General features: G+C 44.9%; 7 protein-coding genes across 13 annotated transcripts; 3 read left to right on the forward strand and 4 right to left on the reverse strand.

Annotated features, from left to right (window-relative positions):
- Positions 1-343: 343 nt before the first annotated feature.
- On the reverse strand, positions 344-5,447 carry LOC6525559. Its single transcript, XM_002101358.4, has 2 exons — positions 3,427-5,447; positions 344-3,360 (listed from the first exon to the last, which is right to left on the reverse strand). Exons 1-2 carry the CDS (start codon positions 4,714-4,716, stop codon positions 2,503-2,505), a joined length of 2,148 nt encoding a protein of 715 aa, XP_002101394.1. The 5' UTR covers positions 4,717-5,447; the 3' UTR covers positions 344-2,502.
- Positions 5,448-5,838: 391 nt separating this feature from the next.
- Positions 5,839-6,452, forward strand: LOC6525560 (replication protein A 14 kDa subunit). Its single transcript, XM_002101359.3, has 2 exons — positions 5,839-6,192; positions 6,262-6,452. The coding sequence occupies exons 1-2, from the start codon at positions 5,956-5,958 to the stop codon at positions 6,361-6,363; spliced, it is 339 nt and encodes a 112-aa protein (XP_002101395.1). The 5' UTR covers positions 5,839-5,955; the 3' UTR covers positions 6,364-6,452.
- A 140-nt stretch (positions 6,453-6,592) lies between these two features.
- Positions 6,593-9,833, reverse strand: LOC6525561 (ATP-binding cassette sub-family F member 1). The gene is made up of 3 exons (XM_002101360.4): positions 9,610-9,833; positions 8,435-9,541; positions 6,593-8,377 (listed from the first exon to the last, which is right to left on the reverse strand). Exons 2-3 carry the CDS (start codon positions 9,537-9,539, stop codon positions 6,759-6,761), a joined length of 2,724 nt encoding a protein of 907 aa, XP_002101396.1. The 5' UTR covers positions 9,540-9,541; positions 9,610-9,833; the 3' UTR covers positions 6,593-6,758.
- Positions 9,834-10,019: 186 nt separating this feature from the next.
- On the forward strand, positions 10,020-16,279 carry LOC6525562. 6 transcript variants are annotated; one of them, XM_039377628.1, is made up of 9 exons: positions 10,020-10,156; positions 11,229-11,628; positions 11,697-11,881; positions 12,578-13,123; positions 13,225-14,048; positions 14,099-14,204; positions 14,260-14,534; positions 14,629-14,767; positions 14,843-16,279. In XM_039377628.1, the coding sequence occupies exons 2-9, from the start codon at positions 11,235-11,237 to the stop codon at positions 16,010-16,012; spliced, it is 3,639 nt and encodes a 1,212-aa protein (XP_039233562.1). In that variant the 5' UTR covers positions 10,020-10,156; positions 11,229-11,234; the 3' UTR covers positions 16,013-16,279. The 6 variants fall into 6 exon arrangements, with proteins under 6 accessions (XP_039233562.1, XP_039233560.1, XP_039233561.1 ...); XM_039377626.1 differs by lacking the exon at positions 10,020-10,156 and adding an exon at positions 11,052-11,102; XM_039377627.1 differs by lacking the exon at positions 10,020-10,156 and adding an exon at positions 11,052-11,102 and having other exon boundaries at positions 14,111-14,204.
- A 523-nt stretch (positions 16,280-16,802) lies between these two features.
- Positions 16,803-17,509, reverse strand: LOC6525563. The gene has a single exon (XM_002101362.4). It carries the CDS (start codon positions 17,371-17,373, stop codon positions 16,966-16,968), a length of 408 nt encoding a protein of 135 aa, XP_002101398.1. The 5' UTR covers positions 17,374-17,509; the 3' UTR covers positions 16,803-16,965.
- Positions 17,510-17,589: 80 nt separating this feature from the next.
- LOC6525564 (protein singles bar) lies at positions 17,590-18,689 on the forward strand. 2 transcript variants are annotated; one of them, XM_002101363.4, is made up of 3 exons: positions 17,590-18,164; positions 18,260-18,400; positions 18,457-18,689. In XM_002101363.4, the coding sequence occupies exons 1-3, from the start codon at positions 17,853-17,855 to the stop codon at positions 18,532-18,534; spliced, it is 531 nt and encodes a 176-aa protein (XP_002101399.1). In that variant the 5' UTR covers positions 17,590-17,852; the 3' UTR covers positions 18,535-18,689. The 2 variants fall into 2 exon arrangements, with proteins under 2 accessions (XP_002101399.1, XP_015046366.1); XM_015190880.3 differs by having other exon boundaries at positions 17,591-18,164; positions 18,260-18,689.
- Positions 18,570-22,377, reverse strand: LOC6525565 (anoctamin-10). Its single transcript, XM_002101364.4, has 8 exons — positions 21,879-22,377; positions 21,650-21,798; positions 21,474-21,580; positions 20,670-20,940; positions 20,384-20,596; positions 19,076-20,046; positions 18,842-19,018; positions 18,570-18,784 (listed from the first exon to the last, which is right to left on the reverse strand). Exons 1-8 carry the CDS (start codon positions 21,895-21,897, stop codon positions 18,751-18,753), a joined length of 1,941 nt encoding a protein of 646 aa, XP_002101400.1. The 5' UTR covers positions 21,898-22,377; the 3' UTR covers positions 18,570-18,750.
- Between the last annotated feature and the right edge of the window lie 139 nt (positions 22,378-22,516).

Genomic DNA, 22,516 nt, shown 5'->3' on the forward strand with positions numbered 1-22,516 from the left:
GTTACTTTCCTGCGTGGTTACAAAATAAATGTAGTATTGTATCATGTATTCAAAACAAAGATGAGGTGTTTGGTTTTTTTAAAATCGACTACAATCGATTATACTCGATAGTTAAATCCACCTCTAAGGGGAATTCGAACCACCGTTATACGGCTGCTAAGCGTGCGAGCGAGGCAGCAATAGAAGTGTTCGATAGCGCGCGCATTTCAAATCAGTTTTGGCTCGAATATTCAAGTGGACAAAAGAAATTTAAAAGTGAAACTATAAATTTACCAGTTCCGCTTAAAGCTTATCCCCTATAGAAAAATGTAATATTTAATTTCTATAAATAAAAACACCTTCATTTTTATTTATATAATTTATTATTTATTAAAGTTTCATCTGCATGAATTGTTACTGGTTATTATAATTAATTATTGTTAATTACAGGCTACTTTTTAATTGCTAAAGATTAGCAAGTTCTAAAAATGACATTACACATTATTATTCTTATGCAGAGTCTACCTCTTGACATTTGACATTACACTTACAACTAAATTGCTAAAAAAAAAAAACAATTTTAACTTTTATTTTTATTTGTACATATAACAACGCAAGAAAAACAAACAAAAATTAAATGAAAGGATAAGCCAAAAGTGTTTAAAGAGCACAACTCGTATAAACAAACACTGAACGATTCGCTGGGGAATTAGCATTGGACTTTTAATTAAATTACACACTAGACAAACCGAGTAATAATTAGAAATACAAACAAAAAATTGAGCTAAACGAAAAGTTAATAGTATATATGCATACGTTTATAGCTAGATGAATTTCGCTATAAAACAAAAAATAACGAAACGTGTACCCCCGCCGTCCTCTACGCCCTTCACCATCCGCCATGCCCGCAACCCCCCGAAACCACCCACCGCCTCCTATTTACCACTAGAACCACTTGCCCGAAAAAAAATCATATATTCCCTCCGATACGCCGGTGATAAGAACGCAACGCCAAGGACAATGGCAAAGGCTTTGATAACACGCTGGAGCGAGATGGGAATATGTCTCGCTCCCTTTCCGTGAGTATTGAACTACAGCCAAACTTCGCTAATACGAACCTAAACAACAAATGTATCGTATTTCTTCCGGTAGACAATATAGACATGTAACTTGGATCATTATAGTGATTATTTTGTCTTTAGCAAATTGGATTTTATATCAGTGGCGAACTTTTTTTTTTTAATTTTGAACAAACTTTTATGAGGGTATAGATATGGTGTAGTTCGTTGTATATTTTAAAATATACATTTTGGCATTCCTAGTTTCTAATTTTGTTCTCTATATTCTTTGTAATGTTCCAAATACTATATAATGTTTTGAAATGTAGCTGCGCGTAAAAGTGTTCTTTGCATAGGGTTATAAAAGATTTGTTAAGATTTATAAAAAAATAATTTTATAAAATATAAATTTGACTTGGAGAAGTTTGACTGTATGTAGTCCTTTCTCTTTCTTCGAGGGAGATGGCAAAACTAAAATCGAACGTTTAATTTCCATCGATTGCAACTTCCGTTTAACTATTAATGAGTTGTTTTAGCACGTTCTTGACTTAGGGCGAAATAAATATATAATTGTTTGTTTGTTTTCTATTTTTTTTTTTTTTTGTACTCTTTTTACACTGGTGTTTTGGGGCGGAAGGTGATAACTGGGAAATTGGGAAATGGGGCTTAAATTTCAACTAAAACCAAATCCGAGCACTGATCTAATATTCATTCATACCCATGCTCACTTGATCACACACTCGCACGCACTCATACATATTTACAAATTAAACGTAATTACATAACGAAGATTATTGATAATGGAACGCATTTAGCAGCACACAACACGATCGCCATTCAATATAACATGTAATCAAACTACTTTTTTTTATACCGAAATCACACACATAAACAGTAATAGCCATATACCCAAAATGTATCGCTTATGTTTTGAGAAAAACGTTTATCGTGATCAGATCATTATTACTGCCATAATATCATCATATCAAAATAAATGCGAGCTTATATTGCACTTTCATCATATAGCCATGGTTATTTTTAAACTCAAATGAAACCACGTTAATTTTGTTTATAATACGGTAACCCTATAGATATGTTTGCTGTATAATGAATAATGCGTTTGGAACAAGTTGAAAAGTACGTAGAAGGCAAAAATCACGGAAAGTCCCATATTAAATTACAGAATTGCTTGATTACAAGTTCTGATTTGTTAATTGCATTTATAAGTCAACTCATTATATACTGAAAAATAAAATGTCTAATTGCTCAAAGTTTGCAAATGTGAATAAAAAAGGTTCTTCAACCCATGTTCTCCTGCCCGTTTTCCTCCGATACATTTTGGGTTCTCACTTTGTGATTGGCTAGGATTATATTACCGACACTAAGTTGTATGTGAGCCATGTGAGCTACCAATGACGTCCATTTCCACACCCAATTAGAAGGCAAACCAGGTTCCGTCAGCCCGTCATCGCAGCGTGCTGGTCAAGGTTCGATGCAGGACACTGGGACGTTGATGGAGCGATGGTGGCGGTGATGTGTTGCTGTGCGGATCGGGCGTGTCCGGTGCTTCGCCGGCACTCAAACTACTGGCTGGTGATAGAGTGCAGGATGCTGTTTCCGCTTCGCTTAGGCAGCTGCTCAATTGGCGAATCACGCCCTGCGTGGAGTTGGTGCGCTCCTTAAGCTGTTCCCGATCTCGTTCACGCTGCTTCTGATGCTCCTGCTGAAACTTTCTGGCCGCCGTAACATTGACCACACTCACCGACTTGGAGATGGAGTTCTTGACCAAAGACGGAGCCGGCGGCACCAAGGCCAAGGTGGGCGTGGGCGAGGGAGCTAACTCTTCGAGTGTTAACGTATTTGCTGGCGAACTGTAGCCATCGTCCATTAGGCTTTCCATGCCCTGGCCGCCAACCGTTTCCGCCGAGTCTACACTCTTCTGTAGGTTCTCTATTAGATAGAGCACAATCCTCTCCAGTTGCTGCGGTGCCTGGGAGGCGGGCAAATCGGGACTGCTGCTTTGCGTGGGCACATCCGTTTTGATGATTGTCGAGAATTTCTCCTTCATCTCTTGCACCTTTTGCCGGCCCGCCTCCTCATCGAGCAGCGTGTTGACGCACAGAAAGGAATGCACCTTGTTGCTGCCACGGTCGACCTCCAGAAAGCCCTTGGTGTGCAGGTATATGAAGCGCCCGTTGCGTGACAGCAGACGGTAGCAGCTCTCGCCATAGTCACTGTTGCAATCGTACATTTGTCGAAGGGCCACAATCACCCAGCGAACGTCGTCCAGGTGCATGAAACAGAAGGGACTAAGGTTGCGCACCTGTTTCGAATGGAGAATACACGATTAGTTATAAACAGTTCAGGAAGATAATGTTGGTATACTCACCTCATCCTTCATATAGCCCGCCACCAGACCAATCCTTTGATCACAGTCGATGATGCTGCCGTCGATTAGATGCCTCGTATGGTACTCCAATTGATAGGGTTCTGGCTGCCTGTAGATGGTCAAGCCCACGGTTCCCTCCGTCTCCTCAGGCGGTTCCCTCCGTTCCTCTCTCAGCACCCTGGCCATGGCCACCAGGACAATATCGTTGCCACTGATACCGTGCAGCGCCGCCTGGGCAATGGCATCGTGCTGGGGCGGCACCGTCGCCGCTTCTGCTGCCACAGCTGCAGCAGCAGCCAGCATATTGTTGTTTCTCGAGCGCCGTATCAGCTGGGAAACAATCGGATAGTTGGCAGCGGCACCTCCAGTCAAGGAGGAATCACTGCGTCGAAAGCAGCCGTCGATCTTTACCCGCTCGTAATTACGAGTGGCCTCCGCTCGCGTAGAAGCCCTTGCCAAACGGACGGTAAAGCAGCGGCGATCCATGCGTAGCCGTTCATCAATAGTCGCCAAATGGGCAATTCTCCGCGGGCTGGGTGTGCGTCGGTTGTAGGGGTGATCCTCGTCTTCGTCCACCTCTCCCTGCTGCCGCCCCAGACGGTGCTCTTCCGACTCCATTTCCTCCTCCTCCAGATCACTGCCCGAAGCCGAGGCTGATGTGGAAGTGGAGTGCTGCTGGGGGTTGTGACCCTGCTGCTGGTGCTGATGCTGATAGAACAGGGTCTCTATATCCCTGGGTATTAGCTGTTGCCTCAACAGGTCCTGATCGTCGGGATGAGTGATCTGCAGCAGATTCTGGCCATACAAATCGGACTGACAATGGCCCAATAGCTGCTCCACGCTGGTGGAGACCAGAACAATTTGGCCACTGCAGGTTAGAGTGATGAAACAGCAATCCAACAGTTGCATTAGAGTGTCCGTTAGATGCAGACTGGGATTGGGTAGATCTCCGACAGGTAAGGCGGACATACCCGAACCCTTAAGGCCGGATTTCCTGCGACGTTTGGAAGCGGATTTGCCAAAGACATACTGGAGTCTCAGTCCATGGGTGGCGAATCTGAGGACGGCGGTTTTGTCCAGGCGACGGGAGGATTCGGCTGCATGTGGTACCATGGTGGCCAGCTCCTGGATGCTGGCATTAAGCTTATCACGTCGCTGTTTCTCGGCAAGATTGCGGGCCTCCCGTCCATTCGCTGGATCTGAGGAGCTTCCACTTCCCGATCCCGATCCCGATCCTGTGGAGCCAGCTGATCCTGTGGTGCCCGTGTTGCCCGCCTCTGCTGCTGCCATTTTTGGTCTTTTTTTTGGCGTTTCTGCGTCCTTGTTTTCCACTTGTAATCCTCGGTTTATGGATTTTCCCCTTTAATTGGCGCCTTGCGGTAAATGAAAATCGTCACTCTCCATAACAGAGTATACGCTCCGCACTTCTAGAAATGTTATATGGATTTTTTTTTCGGGTAAACTATTTTTTATTACTTTTTCAGCTTTTAGTTTCTTATTTTTGGCTGTTTTGTTGTTTTTGTTTTTTGCTGCTTTTAAAGTTTTCAAGGTCTCGCTTATGCTGTGATGTTGTTTTTGTTTTTGCTCGCCTCCCCTCTCGCTCTTTCTCTTTCGCTCACACACACACACACACACACACGTCACTCTCACGCAACGTACATATGTTTTCTCTTTTCGCTTTCGTACTTTTCCACTTGCTTTTAGTCTTATTATTACTATTATTTGTTCCCCTAGTTATTTATGCGTTTCGCCTTGTAGTTTTTTTCCTTCTTTTTTATTTCGTTTTGATTGCGTTGCGAATCTGAATCTCCTGCTTATTGTTGTTGCTGCTGATGGTGGCGTTGTTGTTGTAGGGGTTTTATGCCCGCAATAAGGAAATTCGAAGGGCAGGGTCGTCTTTACAACGCACTTGCTACTTGCACTAGTTTTTGTTTATATTAAGTGATTAATTGTTTATTTTTAACATTTATTTTATAACAATAAACATTGGCCAGTCTATTAACTATCGATAGATCGATGTAACTGGCTATCGTGCTAAAACTCGCACGTCCTCACCGTACAGCATATCTGTAAGCACCGCGCATCTTGTATGCTATCGATAACTTTGATGTAACACTTGTAATCCATTAGGTGTAAAGTCAATTTTCAGAATTTATTACAAATCAAGACGCTGAATTCATACATTTTTTTTTTTTAGTTTTGCATTATCTTTGGAGATCACAATTCATATCACTGTTGAAATCAAAAGGAATTGGTTTTATTTTTTATAATACATACGTCCACAGTTTTAAAGTTTTTATCTGAAAAAAATTAATGACTTTTGACTTTATAATAAATTCAATAAATACAATAAATCATTAATATATTGACTACAAAATTCGAATACCGTCGAGAGCCGACATCATGCAATAAGGTTATCGATTGACAGGCTCGATAGCTGTATTGGCGCTCTTTCTTGTTTACGGCATTTCATTTTCTGCTGAAATTCGCGAATTTTGCTTGTTGAATCGAAATAAACTGAGGCTTAATATGGATGCATTTGATCCACGCTCAATTATCAACGGCGGCATGCTGAAACAGTTTTCTGGCCAAACCGTGAGCATAATGGTTCGCGTGGAGAGCGTGGCGGGATCCACTTTGCTGGCCAGTTCCACGGATAACCACAAGCTGAAGATCAATCTGCCGGGAGAGTTGGGCGCCGCCGAAGGAGCCTGGGTGGAGGTCATTGGTGTGCCCCATGGTGCAGACACCATCAGGGCCAAGGAGGTGGGTGCACTCACTCCTTGGAGTCCTTTCAATGATCCCTAACCATTTCCCCCAATTATTCACTTACAGATCATTGAGTTTGGTGGCGAGAACATCGACTTCGATAAGGATGGCTATAATGGATTGAGCCACCTGATTAATAATGTCAAGGCGTTCTATCGCAGCGGCTAGGATACCCACAATTATATCTAAGAATTAATATTATGTACTTTAATTACTATTTTCCTCATTTCTCGGAATAAACTATATATAAACAGCAAGCACAAATTTTACCATTAGAATTTACGAGTGATTTTACCCAGTTACCCAGTTATTGTATGTCATCATACAGAAACAACAATATTATCCCATAATTTCTTAACTCTCATATGATAAAAATAAACAACATGTTCTTCACCGCTCTTGTGTAATAACATTTACTTGCACAATTTGTTATTGTATATATGTTGGTATAAAAAGGCTAACTAGCGGATAATCCATTCAACAGTTGAACAATTAACAGAGCGAGCCGGCTGACGAGATGATGACCAGTGGCATGGACTCCAAGTCCGTATGCAACTTGAGGGTTATTGCAGCACAGCCGCATTGGCCACCACGCTAGGATTGTTGACCACCTCGCCCAGCGAATCGAGAACCTCTTTCCTGTAGTCGTCGAACTCTCCAACAATCTCATTGATCGTTTGGTCCTCAATAACGTAGAGGGTGCAACCTGTTTCACGAATCAAACGCTCGTCGTGGGAGACGATGATCACACCACCCTCGTACTCGTTGATTGCCTCCGCCAAGGCGTCGATACTTTCAATGTCCAGATTGTTCGTAGGCTCATCGAGAATGAGTACATCCGGCGCACTCAAGCAAAGCTCAGCGAGGGCCACACGAGCTTTCTGACCACCGGACAAATCCTTCATCTTGATGGTGTGGGCATGACTGACCAAGCCAAAGGAACCCAATGCCTTGCGCGCCTTTTCGTGAGGCAAATTGAACAGACGCTGCAGGTACTCCGCAGCCGATTCCTCTGCCGTGAGATGTTCACCTGAGTGCTGATCGAAGCGGCCCACGTGGAGGCGGTGATTCTTGCGCTGCTCACCCTCCTGCGGTTCCAGTTCACCGAGCAGCAGCTTGAGGAAAGTCGATTTTCCCACACCATTGGGTCCCACGATGGCCACGCGACTAGTTAGATCAATGCCAAAGTCAACCTTGATGAACAGTGGTTTCTGTGGCGGAAAGGCGAAGGTGACATTGTGGATACCCAAAATGGGTGGCTGGAGCTGCGATGGCTCTGGGAAGCGGAACTTGACGATATATTCTTTGGGCCTGGCCAGCAGCTCCTGTGGACCTTCGTCTTCGTCCTGTTTCTGCTGCTTGGACTTGTTCTTCTCCTGTTTGCGTGTGAGCGATTCCTTTTGCTTCTTTTCCGCTGCCTTCTTCGACTGGCCGTGGGCCTTCAGCTCTCGCAGGCGCTTCTCCTGCTTCTCGTACTCCTTGATCATCTCGCGGCGTTTCTGCACATACATCTTCTTGAACATGGAATAGTTGCCCTTGTAGTATTGCAGTTTCTTCTGATCCAAATGAATGATCTCGTTGCAGACATTGTCCAAGAAACTCTGGTCGTGAGACACGATCAACAGGGTCTTCTTCCAGCCCTGCAGATAGTTGTCCAGCCAAATGACAGCATTAAGATCCAAGTGATTGGTCGGTTCGTCGAGCATTAGCAGTGTGGGCTCCAGATAGAGAGCTCTGGCTAGGGACACTCTCATGCGCCAGCCACCAGAGAATTTATTGGTGGGCCTATCCTGCATCTCTTTGCTGAAACCCAAACCAGCAAGAATTCGTCGTGCTCTGGCTTCCGCCGAGTACGCTCCAATGGCTTTCAGTTCCGCGAAGGTATCGTTTAGCTCCTCCTGCACAGTCAAATCGCCACCAACAAACTGTTTCTCCAGTTCATCAGCCTTCTTTAGCATCTGTGTGCGTCGCACATCCGCTTCCAGGATTGTATCGATGGCCGTTTTGTCGGTAGCAACGACTTCCTGTTCGCAGAGCAGCACATCGATATTGGGCGGTATGGCAAAGGCACGGGTGGAAATATGCCGCAGCAAGGTGGTCTTGCCGTGGCCGTTGGGACCCACCAAACCATAACGGCGTCCATGAGCAATCAAAAGGTTGGCGTTCACAAATAGATCGTTACCTATAAGATGGAGATATTATTAATAATACACAAGGAAAAGTTGAAGGAATGACTCACCCTTGGCTGAGATGGTGAAATTCTCGATCTTAATGTCCACGGCTTGCTCAAGCGCCGCCTTTTGACCAGCGGTTTTCTGCACCTGGGACATGGTGAAATTATTGTCTAAGTCCGAGTGGCCGGCACCACCCTTCTTCGTCATCAGCTCCATTTGACGTTCGTACTCCTGCTGCTTCTTTTGCTTCTTCTTCTCCTTGTGGGTGAGTTTCTTCTCCTTGGTTTCCTTGCTGTCCTCGGACTTGGGATCGGCTTCAGCTTCGGGTTCCTCTTCGGGTTGAGCTTCAGACTCGGGTTCGGGCTCGGGTTCGGGTACGGCTACAGGTTCAGGTGTCTTTTCCTTGAGACTCACTGCAGCCACTTTCTCGCTTAGGACTTCCGCCACTTTCTGCTCCTCCACTTCCTTTTCGGGCTGTTCGTCTTCTTCGCTGGATGGTAGTTTTTGCTGTTCCTTCTTGGACTTTTTGGTTGCCTTGTTGGACACCTGTTCCTCTTCTTCCTCGCTGTCATTTGGCAGATCTTCGGCGACCTCATCCTCTTCATCATCGCTCATGGCGAACTTGTTCTTCTGCTGAGCCTGTTGCTTCTTCTTCGACTTCTTGGAGGCTGGCTTGGCAGCAACAACTTCCACCTCGTCCTCATCGTTCAGATCGTCCAAGTCCAGCTCAGGTTCCTCTTCGTCAGAGAAATCGTGCTTCTTGTTGTTCTTCTTGTTCTTCTTGCTGGGCTGTGGCTTTTTTGCAGCTGGCTTGGTTGGCACAGGCGCCTCGTCGTCATCTTCATCGTCCAGATCGTTGGCAGGCAGACTTTTCGCTGGCTTATCATCCTCGTCGCTCCAGTCGTCATTCTTCTTGCCTTTTTTACCCTTCTTGGCTTGCTTTTTGCCGGCCGCCTGCTGCTTGCTCTGATTGGAGGAGGCTATGCTCTCCAGATCCTCGTTCTCTCGATTCTTGGGCGTGACATCCTCGTCGCTGGAGTCGCCACCACCTCCTCGCTTTCCCTTCTTACCGCCCTTCTTGTTCGTCGGCGGTTTCTTCTCCTGAACTTTCTCCAGCTGCTCCTCGTCGTCATCGAAGCGCTCCTTCTTCCTACCCTTGGCCTTGGACATGTCTATAAAATTATAGGGATGGATAGATAGTGTTGTATAGCTTATGAAGTTCGCATTTAGCGCAACTCACTTGATTTGATCACAGATTACTACAGCCGTCTTCGGATTTCACGTGCAGAGCTGGCAATATTATAAATGTATGTAATATCGCGACATACATATGCACAACCAGTTGTGTCGCCAGGGATGATTGCACGCGATACTTTTTTGTTGGACTATCGATGACTGCACATGGCATGAAACTTGATGAAGAAAAACCGTTATGAGTCGGCAGAACTGGCAATTTCGTATTCCCTTAGAAGAATAAATAACAAATGAAGAGAAAAATATTATATTTTCAGACATTTGTTTGAACAAAGTCAGTGATCTTTATCCGGGCACAAAACGGTAAGTATTTAAACATTTTTTTCTACTCTTTGGTATTAAAATGTGTAAAGAAAATCTCAAATCCCATTCGATAGTATCGATAATCGACTTCGAGATTTTCCATCAAAACGCATAATTGTGTGAGTGGAAGTCGATAAGTTAACTACGCTTGTGCGCTCAAACCACTTTGCCGAGGAAATTCGTCGTGTTCAGTAATCTTTTTAAGTGAAATTTTCTTTTCTTTTATAAAGGTAAGCGAAAAAATTAAAACAAAATTCTTGAGTTTCCCCAATTTAACTCGGTTAAGTGAACAGTCTGCGGTTGATTTAATAAGCGTCGCTCACACAAACACACACACACTTGCAGCGCAAGTTCGCGATACGCCGAAGATGCGGCAAAGCATAGACTTATAAACACAACGGCCAAGTGAAAAAGTTCGAAAGAGTGCTAGTAAATTTAACTTAAACAAGAAAAACTGAAATTTGTGCATCTGCCGGCAAGAAACAGCTATTAAGTTTTTGCGTGTGTGCGCGTGCAGGTTTCTTATTGATTATGAATTGTAGCGAAGGGAGCGGGTGGCGATCAAAGCAGAAACGTAACAAAAACAAACCGCGAAGCCGCGCACGCAGATGCATGTATATGTATGTATGTGTGTTTGTGCAGATTTACCTGCAAGCTCTTGTCGAAATTTGTCGTTACACACACACAAATGCGTAAATGTTGCGTATTCTTTGACATGAGCAGAAAAACAGGTCCTTGCATGCAACCATATACATATGTATGTCAGAATATCAAAAAATAAAATACAAAACTTGAAATCAGAATTCGCTTGTCAAATTTTAAAAAGTGCTAGTTCCAGGACCTTACAATAAACAGCTCGGACAACTCTGGTGGTGCAGCCAAGAGTTTCTCTAAAATGCAAAATTTCAAAGCGACAACTCTGGTCTCAGCGAAAAGTTTCTAGGTCAATATTTTGCCGAGTTTGCTTGATGTAAAGTATTAAAACGGTCTAAGGTGACAACTCTGGTAAACAGACTATAGTTTGATGTAAAGTATTAAAACGGTCTAAGGTGACAACTCTGGTAAACAGACTATAGTTTTCAGCTCCATCTTTTCAAATTTAGTGATAGATTATTGACAATAAATTCGCTCGACTTTAAAATGTGGCAACTCTGGTCTTCAGCAGAAAGTTTCAAGGTCAGCCAAAATTCCATTGAATAGGGTGCCTAAAGCTGCTGTAAGTCATAAGCAGTACTCTTTTATATGGAGATATACAACATATAGCCAGAAACTTAGCCTTGATTTCTTGCACATCCATTCCAGAGCGACATGAGCTCGTCCGATGACTATCCCGGGCCGTCAAAGCCGCGTGAGAGGAAGCCCTCATATCGCATCTCAAGCAGCGATACCAAGTCATGGGTGCAGAATAACGGCAGTCGTGGCCTTGGTTCCGAATCAGGATCATCTACAGCTGCAGGACGCAGTTTCGCCGGGAATCAAAATCGCATAGGTGGTCGTCGTGCTACAGATGGAAAGGGTTCCGTTGGTGGAGAGAGTGCCAGAGTAGGACCAAGCAATGTACGCGACCGCCTGCTGGTGCACAATGACAATTCCGCGTTCGGGAATCTTAGTGTCATCGATGGCTCTCTTTCGCCTCACAGGAAAGACTTGAACTTCGACGATTCCGATTCTGATCAGGATCCGAATGCTGTAACCTTTGGTGGTAAGCAGCAAAGAACATCAATCATTAGTTGTGGTATAATCTAACATATCCATCTCCATCTTCAATAGGTTTTAACTATATGTCTGATAAGATGATGAAGAAGAAAAGTCATATTGAACGCCGCAGACGCCGTGATCGCCGTAATCGTGACCGCCGTGTATCGGGAGATTTAGGTCTCATGGGATGGACTGGAGAATTCCCAAAGCTAACGCCCATATCGAACATTGATAGTAACTCGAATGCGGAGCCGCTGGTGAGTAGCGGGGATGGCGGAGATGTCCAGGATGGGAGCTGGCCTGCTGCTGTCTGTTCAAGCTTATGGAATTTCCCTCTGTATACTCACATTCAATCCACACATGGGCTATTAAAATCTCCCTTTCGGTCGGTACTAATGCACAAAAACACATACATACATAACTCACATTTATTTTTTTTTTGTTCCAAAGTAATTTATTAACCCCATATGAACTGCACACCAGTTGAACTTCAAATTAATATATTTTTGTGTATAATCATTAGGCATTACTTGCCCTCTAACTCGTATGGGAAAATCATTTTCACTTTAAATGGGCCCTATTGCTTTATTAACGTACGATGAAAGTAATTCTAGTCTATTTTATAATGTTGTAAATAATCTTGCAAAAAGGTCGAGTAGCAGCCTGTCCTGTAGTATTTATCGTAACCAGAAGTTTCCATAACCCGTATATCCGAAGAGCGTACGGTTATGAGAACCCCATTAATTGTTTATAGGCTAATGCCCTATGTTTATTCAAATCAAACTTGGTAACTGGTATACAGAGGGCTATGCTCGTTCTTTTTTGTGTGTTCTGTAGAGTGCGGACAGCTATTTGTATGTTCTGTATTATTGTATGTCTCAACACGTAATCGTATCTGTGCCTATCTCAAATCTCAACCAATTAATTACACAACCCGCACACGATGACAATAGTCGACGGCCATGCCGCGTGTACTGCCATGGAGTGGTCTAAAGGTTTTTCCAAGAGTGGAACCGCAAGAGGAGACAGCAGCAGGTTCAACAAAGCCAGCTCAAATCACTAATAAGTCTAAGGAGCAGCAGCAGCAACAAAAGCACCAGCAGGAACAGAAGCAGCAGCAACAAAAGCACCAGCAGGAACAGAAGCACCAGCAGGAACAGAAGCAGCAGCAGGAACAGAAGCAGCAGCAGGAACAGAAGCAGCATCAACAAAAGGAGCTGCAACAAAAGCAACAGCAGCCGCAGCAGCCGCAGCAGCCGAAGTCGTTAGCATTGCCGGTCGACACCACTCTGTCCTCCAATTCGGACATGAATATGTCGGTGTCAATGGCTTCAGGACGTGGAACAGAACCGAAACAGACATTTGATTTCGAAGCCATTATAAAAAAACGCACCACAACTACAACCACAAGCAAGAATACAAATGCAACTGGTACTGCAACAACATCCAGTTCCAGTACAACAGCATCCAACGTGCAACAAGCTGTTTTAGACTTCAAGGTGGTGACTCTTATAAAAATCTTCTGCTAAGAATTGGGAATATCACAAACTTACTAACTATTGACCTTTTCTCCTCCTTGTGTCGCCCCACTCTCCCTTAGGATGAAGTTATGAAGAAGGCGCTGGCAAAGGAAAAGGAGCCGGCCGAAGACAAGCAGCCGCATGCCATGCCTGCCGGGAAACAGGTGGTGGACGAGAATAAGAGCAACTCAAATGCAGCATTGGTACCATCGCCGCCGAGTGTAGGTGTCTGCAAACTCAGCACGTCCAATATGGACACAAAACTGTCTCCAGAAGAGTTTGCCAAGATGAAGGCGGAAGCTGAGGCTTTTTGGGAAAGACTTGCACTTGAGGACGCCAGGGAAGCCACATCCGCTCGCCTCGAACAACGTTCCATGTCTTACACTAACCACAATTCGCGGACGGAGGAGGTGCGTCGTACAGTGCGCTTTAGCAGCCATGGAGCGCTGGTCGAGGAGACGAAGAAAGTGATGAAAGAATCCACCGGCGACAATTGCACCGCTAAAGTTATTTGCGCAGCTCTGAAGCAAAAATCCGAAAACGAGCGGGATCTCTTTATACCCAGCTCTGGGAATCCAAGGCGTCGCACCGGTGACGGTTTCTTTATTGTGCCCAACGAGCACACCGCACAGAAGGCGGTCCCGGAATCGGAGGAAGTAAGTGTGGGTCAAGCCACCCCGTCCCACGTAGTGCGACCGAAGTACCAACAGCCCCAGCCGTCTCCCTTGGCGGTAACTGGAAAGCGAGTGCCGAAGCCTAAGGTGCCCAAAGGGGCAAGTCCACCGAGCGAGGGCTGGACCTCCACCATGGCTGTGAAGGGGAAATCTCGGGTTCAGACATCTAGCAACGCCAGCAGCAGCTCCGGTGGCTCACCGATTGTTATTAGCTCCACTCGCAAGCGAAGGTAGATATATTGTAATCATTTATACTTTTCAATATTTATATACGTTGTAGCTTCATGTCCAGGGCTCACGGAAGAGGATTCTCTGAGAAGACCAGGGCTTGTGTGCGCTGTCAGGCTCCTATGATTTCGGCTGGGATAGCGCCTAATATGTGCAAGGTAGTATTCGAAAGGGTATACGAATTTTAATGGCTTATAATACCATTTTTTGTAGAGATGTATGTACTTTATGAAAAAGAGTGAGAAGGAAAGCGGAAATAAGCAGATGCCGGTACATCAGGATCAGAATAATTATGAAGATGACATTGAAAGTGTCAGCAGCGTGATGGAGGTCAGCGAGGAAATTAAAATGCCCAGTCAACATCCGCCGCAAAATCTGTATAACAACTTGGGTCAGAAGCCCGCTTTAAAGGAACAGGAGATTGTTGTGATTGGCGGACGGAAGGCTATAGCCATCAAAGCCGATTCGCCTCGTCGCCAAGTGAAAGTGTGAGTCGGTTTAGTTCCAAAACGAAGACCACCAGGGCCTACGAAACCCACAGCTAATGGCTAATTTAATATGTATTTCCCCAAAAATTGACAGGGTTCCACGCCAGCAGAGTTTGACTGTCTCTGAAACGATCTCAAATAAGAATTCGGGCAACGACTTGGTGGCGAGCCTGGGCGATGCCAACATCGGATGTCAAGTGGTGATGGGCATTATGAAAACACTGAACCTGAAGGTAAATTTAATAGCTTATAGCAAAATATGAAAGTACAAGTTAACGCGTATATTTTGATTTGTCTCCCCCATCCAGGAACGTTCAATAATGGCGCGGGTTTGCAAAACTTGGGCCATGGTCAGTCGGGACAGGAGTGTATGGCGTACAGTCGATCTTTGCGGCATCCATATTAACAACTGGGTGTACTGTCTGCGTGAACTCGCCCGCCATCGCACTCGCGAGCTGGACATGTACGGCGCAATATTGACAAGGCCGCAGATTCTCACTACTGGCAACATGCGCGTCCTAAAAGCACTACGCGTCCTAACCACTGATACAGTATGTGCCGAGTTCCTTATTTTGGTCTTTCGCCATTTGCCTCATCTGCTGGAGCTAAGGACAGTCTGCAACAGTCCCACATTAAATCTCAGCCATCTTGGACATCAATCATATGAACTGCGCGTGTTACACATCTTCTTGTCGGACCGCCGAAACAAATTTGAATCAATCCACTCTCTGGGCAACCTGAAGAATCTAACCGAGTTGGTTTTACGTGGAGTTCATTTTCTAGGCGCGGAGGACTTCCAGTTCTTGACGAAACTAACGCGTCTGAGGGTGCTAGTGTTGAGTTCATGCCAGGGCATGAAGACTGATCGATTTGGACAGAAAGTGCTGCCATATTTAAAGTCTCTACGGTCGATTCGCTTGGAGAACGAGCACCAGATCGATGCCGTTTTTCCGTTGTACGACATTATGCGTGGCATTTCCCATGCTGGAGGGGTAAAGCAAGTGGAGCTGATTAATGTGGATGTAGAAAGCCATTTTACCGATTTGATTGCCATGTGCCCCACTGTTACCGATCTGCTGCTGACCCCAAAGTGTATTCATAATTCGGCCAACATGATCAATGCCGTTATGCGTGCCATTAGCAACAATGCCAAACAGCTGCGTGTATTCCGCCTGGGATTGGTTATTGAGTTGTTGAGTGCAACTGGGGAGCTGTACAAGGGAAGTAAGAAGGATGTGATCCCCGTGGAGCGCCCTGTTCCGGGAGTCCCAAGCAACGACGACCTTAATTTTTGTATTCCCGAAGACGAATGCCCGGAAGAGGACCACAAGGACTGCGTGGCCTTTCTGCCGGTGAAGCGCCTAGTGGCGATTCTGCGCGATGCGGCACCGCAGACTTGGCTTACGGTGGCCAAGATGCACATGATCGACACCAAAACCATGAGTTTCGTGTACCGTCCAAGAGAGAACACCGTATAAGAACGTTCAACGCACTAGTTATGCGCCTAGGTGCCATAACATAGCTCATAAGTACCAGAGAATGCCAAGACTGAGTCTTCGAGAAGCATCACCCGAACACAACATTTTGATTAACATACAATATCAGTTAACGACGTTCAGAACGTCTCTTTTTCACAACGGGGAAGCGCTGCGTTTTTTTTTACTTTCAAATTGACTCTTTAAAAACTTTGAGAACATGAAGAATAACATGTAAACAGAATAAAACGATTTATTTTCTTGACTAAATGGATTTCAACTTATTTTTGGGAAGTGAATTTGGAAACTTAAAATGAAAATAATTACGAGAACTTGTCGCACTTTTTTATTGAGTCAACAATCTGACTTTTTGCTACACAACAACAATTTACAAGGGATTTTTTAGATGCGAATTATTTACAGCCCTTTGCTTCTTTACTTAAACTATTTAACATTTTAAACTTTTGTTGTTTTGCTGCTGCGGCGTCAGACGCATTTGCCCCAATGAAAGGCAGACAGAGCTTTCCCATTTTCTGCCCGATCGGTTGATATATTATTATATATGTATGTACATATCTTTAAAAATAAACACGAGAGCATAAAGAGATATTCGACGAACTGGTCGTCGTCGTTGTTGTCGGTCGGAAAAGCGGAACAGAGGAAATTCGGAAAATCGGAAAATACCTGCCATCCGGATCATTAACTCAATAAATATTTTTTTAGTTCTGAATACGATTAAAATGGTATAATAGCAGATCCCATATAAAAACTTTAGGACTTTTTGGTCCAGAGGTTCGAAAATAAAAATTTTAATTCAACTTTTATCTTGAAACCGAATAAGCAATAGATTTTTGATTAGTTCATAAGAGACTCCAACCCGAATTCGATGACCATTCGTACCCATTGAATGTATTTCCCATTGGTGGCAATTCGCTTCAATCCCGATCTTTGGAATCCTACAGCGACTCCATGCTGGACTTCTTGGTTTTGCTCATGCCAAAATAACCCCACCAGGAACGTCGTGCTCTCGCTTCGTCTGCTGGAGCAGCACTGGTGGCCACCGAGGCGGAAGTGTTGCGCACAGCTCCTCGGGAGGCGGTAGCCAGAGGCTGCTCCGTATTATCCTCAATGCTGCTGACACTGGACTCAGAGGGATTAACATTGGCATTGGTACTGCGGCGACTGGCGGACTTGCCGGACTTTGCCGACTTCCCTGACTTCGCTGACTTGGCGGACTTGACGGTGTCCATGGAGACCTGGGTCACATTGGCCAAGCTGGGCAGCGGGGTAATGCCTCCATCACGGGTGCGACGCTGCCGGCGATCTCCGCCACCCAAGAGCTTATTCAGATACGGCATGCACATACTGGAAGTGGGACTTTGGATGCAGGATCCGTTGCAATCGAGTGACCTTTAAATTTGGAGATTAATGCTCTACGCTTTTGGAACGATTTGAATAAACGACTAGAATTTGGATGGCATCGAAAACTAAACTCAAGGCAGAAACAGTAAACACTTGGGTAAATGGATCAAATAAAAACAAAATGATATTTTAACTATACAAATTGTATGTATATTTTAATATGGAGTATATAAATCGGGTATTTAAGGAGGTAACCTTGCGCATAGACAAATCTTCGCACATTGTTTAAATTGCTCATGGCTGTTCTAAATTTAGCTGGAGATTGGGGTGGATTTGGTGCAGCATCACTGGAACATTGCAAGGAAATGCGCCACTTGGGGTCCATGTGTTTCGAAAGTTATTTATAGCAGCGCTGGCGCTACGACAACATTCAACAACAAAGCGGAGTCGCTGCATCGCCGGGATCAGTTGCAATCAGACCATGGCCTCGTTTGGAGTTCGGGGAATGAGCCAGCCGCTGGGCATACGGATCTGCTGCTGTCGCGTCTGCACCTGCATCAACTTTGGGTTCGTTCTCTCGCGGATTGGCCTCCTCAAGCTGATGCAACTGGGCCTGGCCATGCTCTGCGAGGGACTGCTCATCCGCTATGGCGTCCCATACGCCGATTCAATTGGCCAGGCGCTAACCAGCTTCCTGGCCACCACCGGCCACTGCTTCACCACCACCGGCATCCTGCTGCTGTGCTACGCCTTCTCCGACAAATCCTACAGCCTCATCCGCCAGTCACTTTTCGTAGGTTGACTTACAGCTTTCCTCAATAGATTATTTCTAACTTAAACATTTTATACATTTATTTATATACGATATGGTTTTTGCTCCTATTCCAGGAGACCTTGTTCAATGGCCTCGCCAGCTGCATGTACTTCAGCTCATCCAGTTACATGGGTTTCGCCTGCGTGGTGTGGCTGCATCCGCAGTTTCTGGTGCGACCCGGATTCTGGGCATATCCGGCCATGACTGCCTGTTACGTGAGTGCTATTAATTCATCTAAAGACAACAATCCTTTTAATTCTTTAATTTTCAGTACATGGGCTATGCGGCGGGAATTTTGCATGCCCTGGACGCTTACTTGGCGTTCCGGCACTTTCGAGGCGCACGATAATCACGCTAATCCCGGCCAGACAAAAAAACAGTATCTTAAGTAATTTGTGGACGTATTTATATGAGTTTTAGGTTTAAGGCACCTTATTTCCGTTGGTCTCAAACATTCACGGTAAAAGCGATTAGTCGTATGTTTATAAATAATAACATTTAAAATGGACTGGTTTCATTAGCACCAAAACGAGTAGAATGGGAGATCCGGCGATCTCGTGGCCCATCAGGCCATCTTGTTGGCCTCCGCCTTGAATTTCCTGCAAGTAAAAAAGTTCGTTAGCTAGTTACTTCCGCATTGGCATGTTTACACCCACTTGAGTTGCTTGAGAGCCTGGCTGGTTTCGAAGTCCGCCTTCAGCAGTCCGATGCGCACCCAGCGCGGCCTCTCGTGGATAACCTTGTGGATGAGGAACTTTAGGCCCAGCAGCAAGTGCTCGAAGATCACGAACGAAAGATCCGGCACCGATGGCAGCCAGTGCGAGAAGAAGTCCCTGTTAGAATGGAAAGGATGAATATAAAGAAGAAGGTTGGTAAACGCCATAGCTCACTTGACATTAGGCTGGAGAAAGAGCAGACCGCAGTTGCTCAGCAACGACATGACCGAGAGCAGCTCGAAGGCCAACTGCCAAGCGCCAATGTTCTTGGCCCGCCTGGCAAATGGTCGCTTGAAGATGTTGCACAGCTTCCACATATCAATGTGCACCGCGAAGACGTTGTTGATCAGAGCTCCAATGGCGGCAAACGGGGCAACGGCAGCAAATAGGACCACGAATCCAAACTGGATGCAGACCTGCAGGTAGTCCTCGTACGTGGAATGATATTCATCTAGTCCGGACTCGTAGAACGACTGCTCGTAGCGCGGCAGATCACTGATGGATCGCAGCTTCTCCTCGGCCACCTCGCGATGCCGGAACTCAGCGTACTTCTGGCGCAGCACCGCCAGCAGCGGTATTCCAATCTCCTGGGCAATGCACAGCACCTGGAAGACCAGCAGTTGCATCATCAACTGGTACTTCAGCTGGCGCAGATCGTGCAGTACGAAGGCGATATAGAACTGCGAGAAAAAGTTATTCACGATCTCGAAAAGCATCAGCTTATTGACCCGATGACGATCGTACTGCGATCGAGTTCGATGGTTCTCCAGGTTGGTGAGGAATGTGGCCAGCTTCTCGTATGCCCACGAAAATATCGCAATCAGCACCGACTGCACAATAACCGGCACGTACAGCAGCCAGGAGTCCGGTCCAAAATCCGCCAGCACCTCGGCTTCGATCTGGAACTGGTAGAGGGCAAACCAGCCGGCTGCCACCACACAGCCCAGCACCACGGGATACGAGATGCAGTACATCTGCAGGTATGTGTACCGCATCGGGTAGTGGAGTGTCATCTTGCCGGTGATGGGATCCGGTTTCATCTGGCCCGTGTAAGCGGATCGCGGCTTGTCCAGGCTGCTCATCTCGATGGTGCCCCATCGATACGAGTAGCCGGCACACTTACGCTTCCACAACTCGAGGAAAATCTAAAAATATTGAAATATGTTAGTATCAAATCGATTGGAAAAACAAAATCTTACTAACTAGCAGCTCTTGAGTATTTGCTTATTTAATCTTTAGTTAACTATTTTTAGTGACAATGATTTAGTCGGTTTATAATTAAACTATTCGAACTTGAAAATTTGTAAAACTGCAAGATTAAAATACATACATGCTAGCTATTTTTACTATAGCACTTAAAAGTTTCCAACTTAAGAGCACTTAAGTGTTGCTATACTTAGATTTATAAGCTGTAAAAGCAATTCATTTTTATTGTGCAAAAGTTTACTTTGTTTCGCCTTCTAAGTGGACAAATAAACTTACCGTGGTCCAAACTACGTAGAAACTGCAGACCAGCGAGATGTTCAGTTCGAATACATTTTGAAGTATACCAAAAAGGGCGGGAAAGATCAGGGCCTTTGTGTAGAACTCGATGAAGCCGAAATAGAGACCTATGCTGGAGCCAAAGTAGTTCCGGATGTCCTCAATGGGCAGCTTGGTGCGTTTCAGGTTCCAGTTGAAGCGTTCGAGATACAGCTAGGTGTATAGATTGATGTATTACATATAGCATGTAACATATCCACGTATATAAACAGGATACATAACTTACGATATCGTGGAGGGGAAACATATCCTCGATGTACCCCTTTTGCACGTAGGACTTAATGCCGTCCTGGATGACGTCCTTGATGAGAACAGGAATCTCGCAGTAGCGCAGGATCTGCTCCTTGCCCATTCCGGGCAGCAGGAAATCCGAGATGCAGCCGTGGTTGAACTTCTGCATGCTGTTCGTGGTGGTCATCTTCTCCAGCTCGGCGGCATCGGCCAAGCGGAGCAGGGTATCCACGCTGGCCGACAAGTATAGATACTTTTCGGTTTTTCTGCAATCCAAATTGAATTTGATTATTTCTGGAGAAGTACTTAAGCAAGAACTTTCGTAAACAAATAGTAAAATCGATATTCATTTCCAAACAAAGTGGAGATCAAAAGATCTGGTTTTTGCATTGTAAACACTGCACTTGCTGTTTGCTCATTTAATTTGATTTACTGATGTGTCCTAGATTTTAAATGTTTTTCATAGAAATGTTGCTATAACTATGACTATATGGAACAGCAATCAGTTTGAAGATTTTTTAACTTAATTGTTTTTTCGCTGTATCATTTATGTAATTCAACAAGATTTCTTTTGTTGATTGATTATATAAAATTATTTTTGTTTTTGCTAACGAGTTAATAATATAGACTTCATAGTTTTTGTGCGTTACATAAATAAATTTCTATATTCAGTGCTAAATGTTTGGAAGTCATAAGACTTAAACAATCACATTTTCTTGATAGTTTTTAAGCAAAAAAGGTGTAAGATTCGTTGTCTATATCTATATATTACTTTATATAGTTAATTATATTTACTTACCCCACGATCTCCAGCGTGGTCTGGATGCCAAACTCCTGGATGATCTTCTCCACATCCTGGCAGTGCCGTAGCTTGGCCTTCTCCGTAAAGATAATGACGATGTGCGTCTGTTGTTTGGGGTAAAAAGCTCGTAAATATACCTTGCGGAGCACCTCATAAAATGTATGATAACTGACCTTGTCGAAGGGTTCCGCGTCTGCGCCCAATCCCTCCACTCCGTCGTTGGAATCCAAGGTCCGCTGGCGCTGCAGTGCCTCCAATTTCAGGCTACGCTGCCGGCGGAACAGCTGGTTCTCGATGATGTTCCGTGTGCGTGGTCCTGGACCTGGAAATAATCGGTTTTAATGGGATTGCTGGCGGATGGGCCAAGGTGGCATTAGTTGCCAGCTCACTGGGTGCACTTACTCTTGGCATCTTCGGACATCGTTTACGGTTGACGACGAGTGGCGTCGCTGAACTAATAACAAAATATAACAATCACATCCACATCCGAATATGATATTGCAGAATTCTCTCTTTCTTTTGGTTTATTTTGTTTTTGCCTTTCTTCTCCGCTCGCATGAGTAAGTGCTTGCTGTCTCGCTCGCACTTGCGGTGTACGTGTGCGCGCTAATTGCGTGTATGAGAGTATCTTGGCCCGCGCCAATGCCGAAATACTGAATTTTTAATAATAATGCCAAAATATTCAGTTCTTGCCGGTTCAAATCCAATTGTTTTTGTTGTTGTCCCAGCTGCGTGGCGCGTGACGTCATCGCTGTCATGTTATCGAATCGGTACGCCTCTCTGCCACGACAACAGCAACAAGTACAAAAATAAATCATTAATGTCACAACTAATTTGGTTTTAATTTGTTTAAATTAACTAGAATCGCCTCTTCTTTCCCGCCCTTCGGCATTGCAACAAATCAATCACTTATCGATAACTGTGTGCAACTCTGCCAGTGATGCGCAACTGTTGCACTTGGCACCTGGCAGTCACGGCAAGCAGTGTGCAAGCAGTGCGTAGTAACTACTTAAAGCTGAATTAACGGACATTTTTCAAAA

This window comes from Drosophila yakuba, chromosome X (genome assembly GCF_016746365.2).
Source record: "Drosophila yakuba strain Tai18E2 chromosome X, Prin_Dyak_Tai18E2_2.1, whole genome shotgun sequence".
In the NCBI taxonomy this organism is placed as follows: domain Eukaryota; kingdom Metazoa; phylum Arthropoda; class Insecta; order Diptera; family Drosophilidae; genus Drosophila; species Drosophila yakuba.